At 35.5% G+C, this 15,321-nt stretch overlaps 1 protein-coding gene across 5 annotated transcripts in view; it reads left to right on the top strand.

Moving 5' to 3' along the window:
* Positions 1-15,321, top strand: part of LOC136037163 (glycoprotein-N-acetylgalactosamine 3-beta-galactosyltransferase 1-like) — a 110,628-nt gene that overhangs the window by 75,103 nt on the left and 20,204 nt on the right. For all 5 annotated transcript variants that reach the window (XM_065719700.1, XM_065719698.1, XM_065719703.1 and 2 more), the window contains one exon: positions 9,443-9,558. In XM_065719700.1, coding sequence (XP_065575772.1) covers positions 9,443-9,558 — 116 coding nt within the window. The remainder of the gene's footprint in view (positions 1-9,442; positions 9,559-15,321) is intronic.

Genomic DNA, 15,321 nt, shown 5'->3' with positions numbered 1-15,321 from the left:
ATTGCGTTTTGGATTTCTTGTGGTGAGAATTGTTGTTTTGCACCACAAAAGGGCTGAAAACGACTCTTCGCTGTAGTACAGTCTTTTTGGCTAAAATAAATATTCATATTAGCCGTTTATTTTGTAGGAATAGAACACCACTTTGTTGAGGGACAGTCTTTTAGGCTGAAATAAATACCTATGTTAGCCGTTTATTTTGTAGGACTATACGCACCTTAAGAAACAAATACGCTACCATACGGCATTACTGCCTCTGAAACTCAAGGCTCAATATGCGTACAGCTTTTTGATAATTCAAAATTAAATAACTATCTTGTAATTTTCAAACAATTGCTTTTTGGCCTTTTGACTAAAATTGTTGCTATGCAGCAAAAAATTGCTGAAAACGCCGCTTTGCTGTGGGACAGTCTTTTTGGGTAGAATAAATGTTTATGTTAGCCATTATCTCTTAGGACCACCTGCACCTTTAGAAATGAATGTGCTACCGTACGGCATTACTGTCTTTGAAACTCGAAGCTCAATATGCGTATAGATTTTCAATAATTCTAAATCGATAACCTATCTCAGAATTTTCAAACGATAGTATTCTGGACTTCTTTTAGCTAGACTTGTTGTTTTGCACCACAAAATACCTGAAAACACGGTTTTGCTGTGGGACAGTCTTTTTGGCTAAAACAAATGTCTATGTTAACACTTATTTTGTTGGACTGCCTGTACCCTTATTAAAGAGTACTCAACCGTACAGCATTACTGCCTCTGAAACTCCAGGCAATGGAGGTTTAATGTACATTTAAGTTTTTGATAATTCTAAATCAACTGACTATCTCAAAATTTTCTCACAATTGAATGTTGGACATCTTTTGGGTAGAATTGTTGTTTTCCACCATAAAATGGCTGAAAACACTGATTTGCTGTGGGACAGTCTTTTTGGCTAAAATAATTGTCTATGTTAGCCGTTTATTTTATAGGACTATCTGGAGCCTTAGGAACGAATGTGCCACCGTACGGTATTACTGCCTCCGAAAGTCGAGGCTGAATATACGTATGGATTTTCGACGATCCTAAATCAATTAACTAATTAATATTTTTCACAGAATAGCATTTTGAGGTTCTTTTGGTCATAATTTTTGTTTTACACCTCAAAATGGCTGAAAAAGTCGCATTACTGTGATACAATCTTTCTTGTTAAAATAAATGTATGTGTTAACCGTTATTTTGAACGACTACCTGCACCTCCAGGAACAAATAGGATACCGTGCGGTATTACTGCCTCTGACACTTGTGGCTCAATACGCGTATTGTTTTCCGATGATTCTAAGTAAATTGACTATCTCTGAATTTTGCACAATAACTTCTTTTTTTGGATAGGATTCTTGTTTTGCACACCAAAATGACTCAAAACACCACTTTGCTGTGGGACAGTCTTTTTGGCTAAAATGAATATATACACTAACGTTATTTTGTAGGGCTACCTTCATCTTTAGAAAGCCACGCGCTACCGTACGGCATTACAGTCTCTGAGACAGGAGGCTCAATATGTGTATAATTTTTTGAAGCAATTGACTATGACAGAATTTCCGAACAAGGCCAATATATGTTGATTTTTTTTCTTCCTGAAACTAATTATATGTTTATTTTTTCCTCATTAAACTTTTTGTACTTTTATTTTAGCTTAATGAAATTAGTTTTATATTAATTTTTTCTTCGTGAAACATTTCCATTTTTCTTATCTTCGAGTAGCTTGTTCCACGTTAAATCTTTTTCTCTTCCTGAAACTAGCTTCACACTGAATTCTTTGTTCCTGAAACATGTTGTATGTTGATTATTTCTTCGTGATACCTGTTGCATCTTGATTTTTTCCTCGTGAAACTTGTTATACTTCTATTTTTCTTCGTGAAACTTTCGCGAACAAAAATCAAGCAAGCAAACAAGTTCCAAAAAGAAAATATCATGATAAATTAAGTTTCGCGAAAGAATAAATCAACATACAACAAGCTTCACGAAAGAAATGTCAAGATAAATGAAATTTTAGAAACAAAAATTAGCACGCTACAAGTTCCACGAACGAAGCCGGTTTCACGAGGAGGGAAATAAATGTACAAGTTTCACGAACAGAAAAATCAACTTGTAACAAGTTTCATGAAGAAGAAATATAATATATGTTTATTTTATATTATACGTTTATAATTTAATTATATGTTTCTCGAAGGCATGAATCAAGATACATTGAGGTTATTTAAGAAATTATCTACATGCAACAAGCTTAACGAACAAAAATCAGTATGCATAATGTTTCACGAAGAAAAATATCATGATAAATTAAGTTTCACCCCAAAAAAATCTTCATACATCAAGTTTTATGAAGAAAATATCGAGTTAAATTATGTTTCGAATAAAATCGGTTTCGCAAGGAGAAATTAAATGTAGACGCTTCACGAAAAGAAAAATCTTCAGGCAACAAGTTTCATGAAGAAGAAATAAAAATATTGCAAGTTTCTTTTTTTGTAGCCAAAAGAAGTCCAAAAAAGCTATTCTATGAAAACTCTGAGATAGTCAATTTATTTAGAACTATCAAAAAACCATACTTGTATTGCCTCGAGTTTCAGAGGCAATAATGCCGCAAGGTAGCACATTCGTTTCTAAGGGTGCAGATAGTTCTACAAAATAACGGTTAGCATAGACATTTATTTTAGCCACAAAGACTGTCCCAGAGCAATGAGGCATTTTCTGACGTTTTTTTTGTGCAAAACAGTAATTCTAGCCAAAAGAAGTCCAAAATGATATTGCGTAAAAATCCTGTTTGCCAAAAAGACTGTCCCACAATAAAGGCACATCAGTGATCTTTCTCCTAGCAAAAAATGTAATATTGTTTATTTTTGCTTATTGGAGCTTTGTGAAACTTGAAGTAAGTCTATATAAAACTGACATAAACCTCTAAATAAAACCTCTAATAACCTCTACTAAATAAACCTCTGGTAAATGTACTTCTACTAACAACCCTCAGGAAAAGCTTGCTAGCTTAGGCTTGCCACAAATTGTCAGGGTGGCTTGAATATGCACAGTGTTGGCTCAAAGAAACCAACTTTTCATTAAAAAGCTCTCAGAAATAACCGAATGCAAAAACATGTCTCTTTTCCTTGCAGGTGCGTCTATTGGAACAATAGAAACAATGAATTTTCATTAAAACCTCTCAGAGATGCCTCTTAATATAGCTTAAATCCATCTTTAGAACAACCCACTCCCTGGAAATGGTTGCTAGATCTCCCACCTTTCTTTAATTCATAGTCCCTTTTGCTTATATTTCATTCTTTCTAAGCCTTTTTCGCTTTTTCTTTTTTCGTTTGTTTCGTTTTAATTTCTTTTCTGTGTTTTGATAGAGCTTGTAAATTTGTTTCTGTTGGATATAAGTTGTACGTACAAAAGCCTTCATTCTTTGGATTTCTTCCTCCAGCATAAAATTTCAAAACGTAATCATTTACGCAATGAAACATCTAAGCCCAATGCTATGTAACATCTGTCATGTAACTTTACCTGTCAAGGTTACTTTAGAAAATTACTAAGACTGTAATATACAGGTGTATCTAACAGAGCAAAAAATAAATAGCATTATTATCTTCCAAGGGAAATGGTCTTTATATTTGTGCTTTGGATCTTTCGAAAGCGTTTGATAGTGTGGTCCATAGTCAGCTCATTTTTTCTTTGTATAATTCTGGGGTCAATCTCTCTATTATAATGCTTCTTAGGTTTTGGTATTCAAATTCGTTTCTTCAATTAGGATCTGCACCAGACACTATTATAAGAATGCGAAGAGGTGTTAGGCAGGGTGGTGTTCTGTCCCCTATGCTTTTTAAGATTTGTATTTCTAGTGTGCTGGCTAAGATTTCAGGTACATATCTTTCTGGTCTTGTGGATGTCTCTTATCTTGCGTATGCACTTGCTTCTGATTAGCCGTTCCAAAAAGGGTCTTTCCAATATGGTCTCTATAGTTTCTGATGCTTTCTCTGATATTGGCCTTTCAATTAATATAGATAAATGTGAGTTTCTTCCCTATAACTGTATTAATGCTACTCCCCTTCACTGTAATAACTTCACTATCCCTCTTGTTGATTGTATTCGTTGGCTTGGTATCTCTAGTACTAATAATCTTTCGAGCTTACGTCAGCGTACTGTTTGTGAAATAAGTAAAAAGATTCAGATTGGTTATGTAAAAATTGTTGCAAATAGAGGGAAGTATAATAGACGTGCGCTGGCTAAACTTTATTCTACTTTCTGTGATCATTCTGTCCTTTATGCTTCAGGTCTTTTCCCCCTTCTTAATAATGGTAATTTAAAAAGAATTCGGATAAATTATTTCAAATTTTGCAAATTTCTTTATCTTCCACCTTGGACAAAAAACCGGACTCTTGTTAAAAAATTCTCAGTTCCTGATATAACTTTAAAGTTGGAGATTCTTCACAGAAAACTCTCTGGTACAGCTTCTGCGCGACTATCCCCTCACCACCTTTTTATCCGTTTTTTTCGTTGACTATTTGTGTTTATTGTTTTTCTTTTAGTGCTTTTTTTATATTTATTCTTACTCCACCATATTTACTTTATGTATCGTGTGGGTGGAAAAATAAAATTAATAGCCAAAACATCCTCCATGACGTAGGTGTACTATACCGTTACAGTGCACTATAGCATTGCGCAATACCCAGGTGCACGTAATAACGTCTTGAGGGGTTAGTAGTTCCAAAATTACCCCCTATGGTTGGTTTTAAAAGCAGTGACGCATAGCTAATAAAAACACTATTTGTAAAATTTTGGCGTCGTCAAGTAGAGCATGCTATGAGTAGTATCAATATTCAAACCTTCAGGGGATTGCACGTTTCACTTGAATAGATGAAGTTTCACCTTCTGATCAAAAGTTGGCAGGTTCAATCCCACGTGTTGCAAGACAATTATAAAATAAAAATAAAACACTAGAGAGGAATCGGTTGAGAAACCAAACTATTGTAGTCTTCTATCTACAACTATTTTGAGACATCATCTTTAGTAGTGTAAAAATTGCAGTAACTTCCACCAGATTCAAGCATGTACAGACTCCAATATTTGTACGAATCCCCACCACAGTGTCTTCATTCGTATACCTCTCCTGAATTTTTATTTTACTGGACTTCCCGTACTGGACCACTACTTTAAAACTAATTTAGTTCAGTTAGATAAACAAAGATACTGTTAAGTTATAGGAAAAACTATTGTTTTATATTCACTCTTTACTTCCGTCAGGTTTTTTTTCTTTTTTTTGTGATCAATGTGAAAACGACAATTTGTCGTTATCAAATTGATAACGACAAGGACAAGAATCTCCTTTGGAATGTTCTCCGAGGCAATAGGTGGACTAACATGCCTGATACTAATTCCACACCATCGCTAAAAGAGTGGGAAAATTATTTTTCTAAGTTGTCGACTTCGCACGATTCTAACAGTGTTGTGTTGCAATTAGACGAAAGGTTGAAGAATTTTTCAACTGATTTCAGGATTTCTGAGGATATGTTACGTAGAGCAATCAAAACGTTAAAGGTGCAGTCGGCTAAGGATCATGATGGTGTATTTGCTAATCACCTCAAACTTGCTCCTTCTTCTTTTCTTATTACTCTACTGGAGGTTTTCAACCTTTTACTTATTACTGGTTTAGTACCATCGTCATTTTATATTGGCATAGTTACGCCTATTCCTAAGAGCGGGAAAAAAGACTTGTCATCTTGTAGTTCCTGGAGGTCAATTACTAGGGGTTCTATGATTGGGAAAGTGTTTGAGTTATGTTTGAAGGATCTTCTTGAAATTCTTGACACTGGTTCTAATCAAGTTGGTTTCAAGAGAGGTTTGGGATGTGACCACGCCCATGCATCTTTCAGCAAAGTTATTAAAGAAGCGAGAATCTCTGGTCAACCGCTATACGCCCTCTTGATTGATATTAAAGGGGCCTTTTATAACATTTCTCATGCATCTGCACAGCTCGCTTTAATCCATGCTGGATTGCCCCTAGCTGTCATTCGAGTCCTTCGCTCTTGGTATTCTGGATTAAAGATCCGTATTTGTCCGAGTTCGTCTTCATCTCAGTCCAAATTAATTCAAGTGGGTAGAGGAATTAGACAAGGAGGAATTATTTCTCCTTATATATTCAATTCATGTTTAGCTACTGCCCTTAATTCTCTTTCCTGCTCTTTTGTTTCATTATCTCGAAATCTGTCTTACATTGCATATGCTGATGACATTATCCTTCTAAGCCGGTCCAAGTCTAGTCTTGTTTCTAATTGTAATATTTTAATTAATTGTTTAAAAGGTTTGGGCCTTTCTATCAGTTTTGAGAAATGTCAATTTTTTGTTGTAAATTGTTTAGAGGATAATGTCAGGGCGACTCTCGATTGCGGCAATGGTGTTATTTTTCAGTCGTCGCTAATAGTCACTTATTTGGGATTACCTTATGCTGCTTCGAAAAGAGATTTTAAACCAGTCCTGGTTCAGCATGTTCAGATGAAACTACGCAAGGCATTTGGTCTTTTAATTCGTTTTCGGGGTCTTTACCGTCGGGACGTCCTTGGCCGTATGTATGGCGCTGTTGCTCTGCCTCACGTATTGTTCCCGCCCCTCCTCTTCCGTAATTTCAGACCTTCTGATCTTTCGCCCATTAAAGTTTCTTATTTTAAATTTTGTAAATTTTTACTTAGTTTCCCCCTTTCTTTTAGTAACACTGAGATTGTTTTAAAGCTTAAAGTGAAGGATCCTGAAGTCTGTATAAAGAAAAAATATAAAACATTTGAAGATAAGGCGAAAATTAACCTTTTAGGCCACAATTTATTTCCTTTTTTAGTAACAGTTCTGGAGCTTGATGATTTATAGACTAAACTATTTAGCAAGTGTTTTTGTATCTTTTTTTCCCTTTCTTTTTAAGTGTTTGATCAATATTTGATAGGTTTTGATTGTAAGTGTTATCATTTGTCTTTTCTTTATATTATATTGTAGCCTACACCTCATTTTTTGAGGGAAATAAAGAAAATAAATGAATAAATAAAAATCCCACACAGATAAAACACTAAAATCTGTCATGCTACGGAACACAATTCACCTTAATGGAATTTCAAAAATCCCGCAGTTAAGTTAATTTTTTAGCTCCTCATGAAGGCTATTTCAAGCAGCTGGGCCAGAAAAACAGATTTCAAATTTAGACCTAGTTGTCACTAGGATGAGACTAAAAAAAAAGGTTAAGATATGGTTAGCTTCAATAAGGCCACTGGATGCAAACAGCGGTTTATAGCACAGTGTAAAATGTGGTGACTAGATCAAGAAGCGGCAGGATTAAAAAAAAACATTAAATCTTTTTTGAACCAATTCAGAACTTTGTAATCCTAAAAAGAGATAAGGTCATCCAACAGAACACCAGCATATGTGAATTATGTCTCTGGAGACATCCACTTTTTTGCCCAATTCATCGATCTAAGGTTAATAATGTGCGCATCTTCAGTATAGAACATTTTTAATCTTGCTACAATTTAAACAGAACTTACTTCAACATTTCAAGTTTTCAGTACAAGTCATTTATACTTTTAACAGCCAAAATAAAACTGCCTTGGCCATAGATGTCATTGAATACTTAAGGTTGCCAGGAAAACTAGATAATATTATCTGTAACACTCTAACTCCAGGTCCCAATGATTTGACAGTCTTTTGAAACAATCATTCAGATCGTTAACATATATTACAAACTAAAGACCAAAACAGATCCCTGTCAGGAAAAACTAGATAATATCATCCCTGACCCTTTAGCTCCAGGTCTTGATGATTGGACATTCTTTTTAAACAACCATTCAAATTGTTAACATATATTAGAAAACAAAGGACTAAAAAATGATCCCTGTGGTAGTCCAGATTTTATATTCATGTAATCTGCGGTCAACAGATTCAAACGGTTTTATAACATTCGAAAATATAGACACTAATTTAAATAAAGCCATTTATTTAAATTTAAATTTTCTAATTTAAAGCCAATACGCAGCCACTCATCAAAAAATATTTTCAAAAACAGCAAAGTTTTCTTTTTCGGTATTTCATGGCAAAACCCAAATTGGCTAGGGTCAAATAATAATTTTTGTTGTAGTAATTCAGCATTCTTGTGTAAATTCGTACTAGCACAAACAGTACTAACAGATTAGATATAATAGACATCATTGATATTGGTTGGCAATTTCACATATTATTTTATCTGCATTCTTAAATATAGTTACCACATGAGTTAGTTTCAGTAGTAAACATTGGCATCCCATGAGCTATTTTCAGACAATCCGGTAAACCCAATTCAATAATGAATACAAAAAATAGCAAAAGAATTTGGACATTAAAGAAGACCAACGCAGCTGCAAAATTCTTCATGAATTTCACTGTGGTCTCAAGCTCAGTCAAAGTCACTGTTCTCAATAACGCAGAGACTTTAGCCAGCTCATCGAGCTGGTAAATTTTTTACTTTTTCTGTAAAATTAGCTTTGTTTTCTAATTGAAAACATCTTCAAGACAAACACTTGTTCCCTGATTCTCAAAGAAATTTTTGTTGAATAGTTCAAGCAAGTACCTAACTGATATGCTTGCTCCTAGAATGCAGCTGCTCAACATCCTATTCCTGATATTGAAATCTTTTGTAGCTGAAAAGTTACAACTGTCTTTGTAAGGACAGTTTTTTATGGCTGGTGGACAATACAAGATCCTCTTTAACTACTTGTGTAAGATGTTTCTATCTGGTATTGCTAGCTTGATTGTCGGATTGAGAATCCAGAGAGTCAGGAATAGTCAGAACTGCGTAAGGGTAAATTGCTGATTTAATTTATCTCCGTATTTTTGCTAGGTTCATTTCCATTTAACTAAATTCACTGTCATAATAAAGTTTTTTGTACTTAATAACGTCAACATTCTTATTATTTTATTGAAAAGTATTTATATATAACTGGGATCCACTCTTAAAATACTTTTCATAAAGCGCATGTCTTTTATCCATCAAATTAAGTAGAGCTTTTGATACCAATGATTTCTTTGCAACATGAAGACGTTTACTCTGTTCTTTCAATTTTATATGTTTATGTAGAATCTGAATTTATTTTTTATACCCTTTACCAAATTTGTCACTAACTTCAACATTACCTTCAAGTCACTCAAATGACTCACTCACAAGTTATATTCTGTATTTTCGTAAAGCTTTCTTAATATTTATAGGCTGCTTAACTTCGCTTACATCATAAATTTGTGCATAATAAATGTTAGGGGCATATATAAACAACAAAAATTCCAGTTATATCCATAGTTACAAGGAGGTATTATTTCCCAGTTAGCTAGTTCAAGAAAAGTAGAATAAATTATATTGTTTCATTTTACCTGCCTTGCTTCTATGTGAAAGTAAGACAGGATCTTATTTTAGCACTGGACAGCTCCACCTCCGCCTGACCCAGAAGGAAAAGAGCCACCATGGATCGGGATAAGAGCAGAGCGTATCAAAGCAAAAGAACTTGAAAAGAAGAATACCAAGAAAACTAGGTAAGATGCAGTGACTTTACTATATTTTTTTGTGGAAACATCAAATTTTATAGACCACTAGCTGTTGGGGTGGCGCTTCGCGCCACCCCAACACCTAGTTGGTGGGGCGCTTCTCGCCCCCCCCAGGCCCTCCCGCGCGCGTAAGTCGTTAAGCGCCATATTAGTTACGCGCCATTGTAGTTGTATCCCTGTGTCCCACCTGTGAATTGTCAGGTTTACTGACTCTTGAACATGCAACATATAATTGTCCATGGGAAAAACAATCTGTATTCAGATCTATACCTCATTATTCTAATGATGTGTCCCTGTGTCCCGGTCGTCATTTATATTCCCTGTGTCCCGGTCGTCATTTGCGTCCCGGTGTCCCAGTTTGTAATTTCTCTTTGAGAGTCCCGGTCGTCATTTATATTCCCTGTGTCCCGGTCTGTAATTTCTATTCAAACAATCCCTGTGTCCCGGTCGTCATTTATATATCCCGCCTGTGCCCCCGGCGTCCCCGTTGTAGTTATGTCCCTGTGTCCCAATCGTCATTTATATTCCCTGTGTCCCAGTCGTGATTTGTGTCCGGGTGTCCCAGTCTGTAATTTCTCTTTGAGGTTCCCGGTCGTCATTTATATTCCCTGTGTCCCGGTCGTCATTTGTGTCCCGGTATTTAATTTCATCAGTTGACAAACATGATGTCAGTCGACAAACAACTTCATGACGTATACAGCTCAATCCTTATAATGACGTCAGTCGACAAACATGACGTCAGTCGACACACAAATATGACGTCACTCGACACACACACACACACAGACAACTTATTTTTATATATATAGATTTATGATACCGTTACCTCTTTTAATCTTTTGCATCACAAACTCAGCATTCAGAAGTTCAAATGAATTAATCTAAACAGTTTTGTACGACGCATAACTTTAACGGTTTTAATACAATAGGCTGATTTCAACCATACATGTACAGACTTAATGAGCAAGTTCTCATCAGCAAGATAAACTGACTTAATCAAATACTAGATTTTTCATTGAATCATTAGTTTTTTCATATAGTTTTATCATTAGTTTTTATGGGTTTTATCATATATACATAGACAAAACTTTTTCATTCCTCACAATTTTTTAGCCCTTTTACCGTTTTACCGTTTTTTACAAACGGTTTTTTTAATGTAATGTAAAATTTTACAATTATACCGTTATTTCTTATATAATACTGAGTTTTACATATTATACCGATCCAATCAGCTCTAAAACTAGTACAAGCCATTAAATATATAGCCTATATATTTGAAAGGTCCATGATCGATCCTGCAAATTTTGACCATTTAATCACAGGATAAGGCCACCCCAGACATTCCTAAGCAATATTTGTGTCCGAAGAAGTGATGCAATGAATGAATGCTCACGACAGTGACTTGTGACTTAGAAGTGATTTTGAAATGTTTAATATCTTAGAAGCCTTTTAAAAAAAAAAAAAAAAACACAGAATTCATAAAACAAACTTCTAATGGAACATCATTGTGGTTGCTATTTCTTATTAAAATTTATCGTTTTAGTTAATTTGTTGTCTGAGTTTAAATTGAAGGATTTTCTAGCCGACTGCTTAAAATACAAATCGTGGTTTATAATAACAAGAACCAAATCTCAATTGTTCTTCTAGGATAGTTTTTCCCAGTCCTGAACTTATTGACAATTTAAATTTAGCACCTAGGTACGGTAACCGATCAAATAAGTTTTAAACTTTTTATTTTTTTTTTTTTATTGCTACAATTTGGTTTTAAGATCAACATGCATAAAAGTTGCTTTTCCTGAGTCTGAGTCAAATAGCAACTATTTAACAACTGCATGTTTATTCTAAGATACTTAAAATTTTAGTTTTCTATGGGCTGTAGCTCGCTGTTTAATAAACTTTGATTCAAATTCAACACCCTCTCCCCTCAATATTCCCTGGAAGGTTCAACTTCTTACCCCTAGCCGTTCTTGATATATTGCAGACACGTCCTTTTTGACAACCTACACGTCCTTTTGTAACCTTTTATTTGATTGAATATGCTACTCAAAATTCGCTGTAGTAGATACCCTTTTTGGAAGGAAATTGAAATTATTTCTCTATGTAGCACAAAACAATACATTCCCATGCATACCGACGCAGACGTGGAAAAGCCAAGACAGGCCATGAACCCCACCATGATATTTCCTTCAGGGGAGGGTGGGAAATTCTACTAGGAACTTTGTTTTGACAAATTTTAAATGCTAACATTTCTCTTTTTCTGTTTATATAAATTTCACTGTATTCAAACATATAATAAGAATGTATACATATCTATTTATCGATCAGGGAATGCTATTGTAATTGTTGTAATGGATTGAGCCACATAGAAGATCAAAAGTCACACAGGATTTCCATACTTATTAACAATAATACCCCTCTGTCCACCTGATACTCCTCTGTCCCTCTGTCCAAGTTTGCAATAGAAATCGATTGTGTCCACAGTTTAAATTGCAATCCAACATTTTAGCAGAAAAATTTAAATCTTGTCCGAGATAATACTATTAATACACGATTTTACATCAGCACCCGGATCTTGTTCGACACCACTGAAAATAAGCGAATCCGGCCTATCTTCCTGCTCAATATCGTCAAGTCTATTTCCGATCTTTTTCACTCGCTCTTCGAGGATCGTGAAGCTGTTATTTAGCGATTTTAGTTGCTTTTCGATAAATTCAAATTTTGGCGAGTACTCGACCATCAAAGAATCATATACGTCAGATATAATTGATTCAGCCCAGTGCGGGACTTGATTGTTTATGCGATCAGAACCTTCGTGAGATTTCTTCCCTGAGATTCGCTTTTACAGCTTTCAATTCTTGCTGGGTCTGAGTTAGTCCGATGCTCAGGTCAGAAGATTGGTTGCCTATATCCGGGCATAGATTTGACGGAGGATTTTCCGAAAGATGTCCTGGTTGATCGATGCTGTTAGAAACAGTGCCCTTGCGCTTAGCACGATATTTTTCCAAGTATGGCTGGTAGATTTCTGGATCATTGCCCATTTCATAGAAAGCGAGCTTGGTCTCGTTAGTAGTTTTTTGCAGTGCCTCTGTTCTCTTTAATTTGACGTTATGGAGGCTTTGGGTAGAGACTGTTTGAAAATCATGCGACCCGTAGCAGAAAACGGTGAATTTTGCTGGACCTGACGCCCGCTTGACTTCACCAGTAATTTTAACTGGCCACAAGGGATAACTTAGTAACTTAGTAACCGCAACATCTCCGATTTTCCAAGACGACATCGTAAACTACTAGTTAGTAACTCTAACTAACATGAGACAAAGAATTACACGCAAGGGGGAGGGGGGCTTTTTTACTACCCCCCAGCTTCAAATAGCGCCAGATATTATCCAATTAGGCTTGCAGCAGGCTGATCCAAATCAATTTCCTGCATCCGACACGACACGAACAAATTATAACATTGGTTAAACGAGTTTAGCTGTTTTCACTATGAATGGCGGATAGCAACTGAGAATAACGCATATACTTTCAATAACGCAGAAAAAACGGTCAATATTTCAACACTCTCTGTCTTGGTTTTGATGCGTAGCAAAGCTTAGAGACAAATATTTTTTGAAAGGTTATAAAAAACAAAAAAGGAAAGTAATTACGAAAAATGCACAGAACAGTGGCCTACTTATGAAGAATAAAATAGGAATTCCTAGCATTCAGTTCTATTGAGCGGTAGCTGGTGTTTCCCCCGGATAGTGTCCCAGAAAAATTTTCTCCGCAGAATCTCCCCATGGATAATTATCCCCCAAAATCCCCTTCATGCACAATTGAGCAGCCATAGAGAAAGCAGAAAATACGTACCTTAAAATGTCGCTCAGATGTCCTAAGGGGTAACAAAAGGACCAGATATCAAAACAGTTTTAGGACAGAAGCTAGTTGGTCTTCGATCACTTCCAACCCATAAAAAGGACTAGAACCCTCAATTTCCAATCTAATGAGCATCTTCCAAAATTCTAAAACCGCGAAGGGGATGTTGAAGAATAAGGAAGGATAGCCCCCTCCTAAACAGAACAAAATTCTGCTTTTTTTTAGGTTTAATGATACTGTTTAATTTCATAATAACAGCGTAGACCAGAAATATTCCCAGAATCAAGAGGGATTAAATATCAGTATCTACTACCATCCCCCGCCCTTCCCTAGAACTAATTCTGCATTTACCTGGAGGCGCAATGAGAGCTAGGATCTTTTGACATTAAAATGCATCCTTTGCGGCATCTGCCCCCTCCCTAACAATACTAAAAAAGGAGGTGTTTGATTGCTTTCTGATCACTTTTGAATCTTAAAAGGGGCTCTGAAACTTTCAATTTCCAACCGAATGAGCTCCCTCCAAAGTTTATACGACTACCCTTCCCGTTAAAACCTTAGGCTATATATTAACAACAAGCAAGCTACATAGCTTACAGCCCTCAACCCAATGGCTGGAAGGAGGGAGGGGTGTACGTCAAACCCGGAGGTATGGTTATTTGACCTTTGGACAATTTTGAACCAAATGGCTATTTCAAAATTTTGACTGGATGCGTTTGGAGAAAAAACGATGTCGGTGGGGGCTTCTTCCCTTTCAATCACTTTCGGCTCTTAAAGTGTTACTCTTTAAAGTGTTCTTTATGGTCACTAGAACTTTTAATTTGCAATCAAATGAGCCCATTCCGAAGTCTATACGACCACCCCTTCCATGAAGCACCACTGGAAAAAATAAATAAATAACAATACAGTTGAACTTTTATAGCTCTTTATTATAGGTAGCGCTATAGCATTGCCTCTGAATTAAATAGGCGAGTAAAACTTACAACTCCACTTCTAATTAACATTCGATATTATCCAGGGGGAATACGGGGGAGTATTTTATGGGGGGAATTTTGGAGGGAGATCCACAGGAGAAATTTTCCAAGGGACGCCTGGACCTCATTGAGGAATGCCGGAATGCCTTATTGAGGAATGCTGGGCGGACATTATTGAAAATTATCGAGATTTGTGAGCTTGGTTATCAAACACTGATATAAATAAATAAAAATTTCGAATGCTGGACGTTATTGAAAAAGCCAAGGTTGAACATTCTTAAGTAATATCAATGTTTTTAATCTAATTTTGAATGCAAACCGATAGATTTCATGGCTTTATACTTCATAAATATAATTAAAGCTTTTTCAAAGTCCACAACTAGATCTGCAAAACCACTCCTGGTAAAAATAAAAAATATATAACATAATAACAAAACACAAAAAAACACGCACCCGTTCGAGAAGAAGATAAAATAATAAACATTTCTTATTATAGTGGCTTCAGATACCGGCTCATGGGTATTCAGGATTGCTCAATTTCACGGCGTATTTTTATAGAAATTGTCCCCTTTTTAAGTTATTTGCATTCTTTTTCTATAATTATGCAAACTTTATTACTTAGAAATAACTTGGAAAGTTTCAGCTTCAAACTGGACACAAATACATATTTGGAAAGAAAAGTTGATTCTTCGATTTGATGTTATCAATATTTATGTACTTATGCTTTTGTTATTCATCGTTATGGATTTACCATTCATTACTATAAAAAATTAGTTTTTCTTTTTTACTCCAATCAAATCATATAGAAAAAATATTTGTGAAAAACTGGAAAGGGGTCATTCAGTCCTACGTTAGAATTTATATTACCCCTATTAAGGGTCAAAATCAATTGACAGGCAGCCACCCATGGGCCAAACAGCGTTTTTCA

This window comes from Artemia franciscana, chromosome 16, assembly GCF_032884065.1.
Source record: "Artemia franciscana chromosome 16, ASM3288406v1, whole genome shotgun sequence".
In the NCBI taxonomy this organism is placed as follows: Eukaryota; Metazoa; Arthropoda; class Branchiopoda; order Anostraca; family Artemiidae; genus Artemia; species Artemia franciscana.
This window is presented reverse-complemented; position numbering and strand designations above follow the sequence as displayed.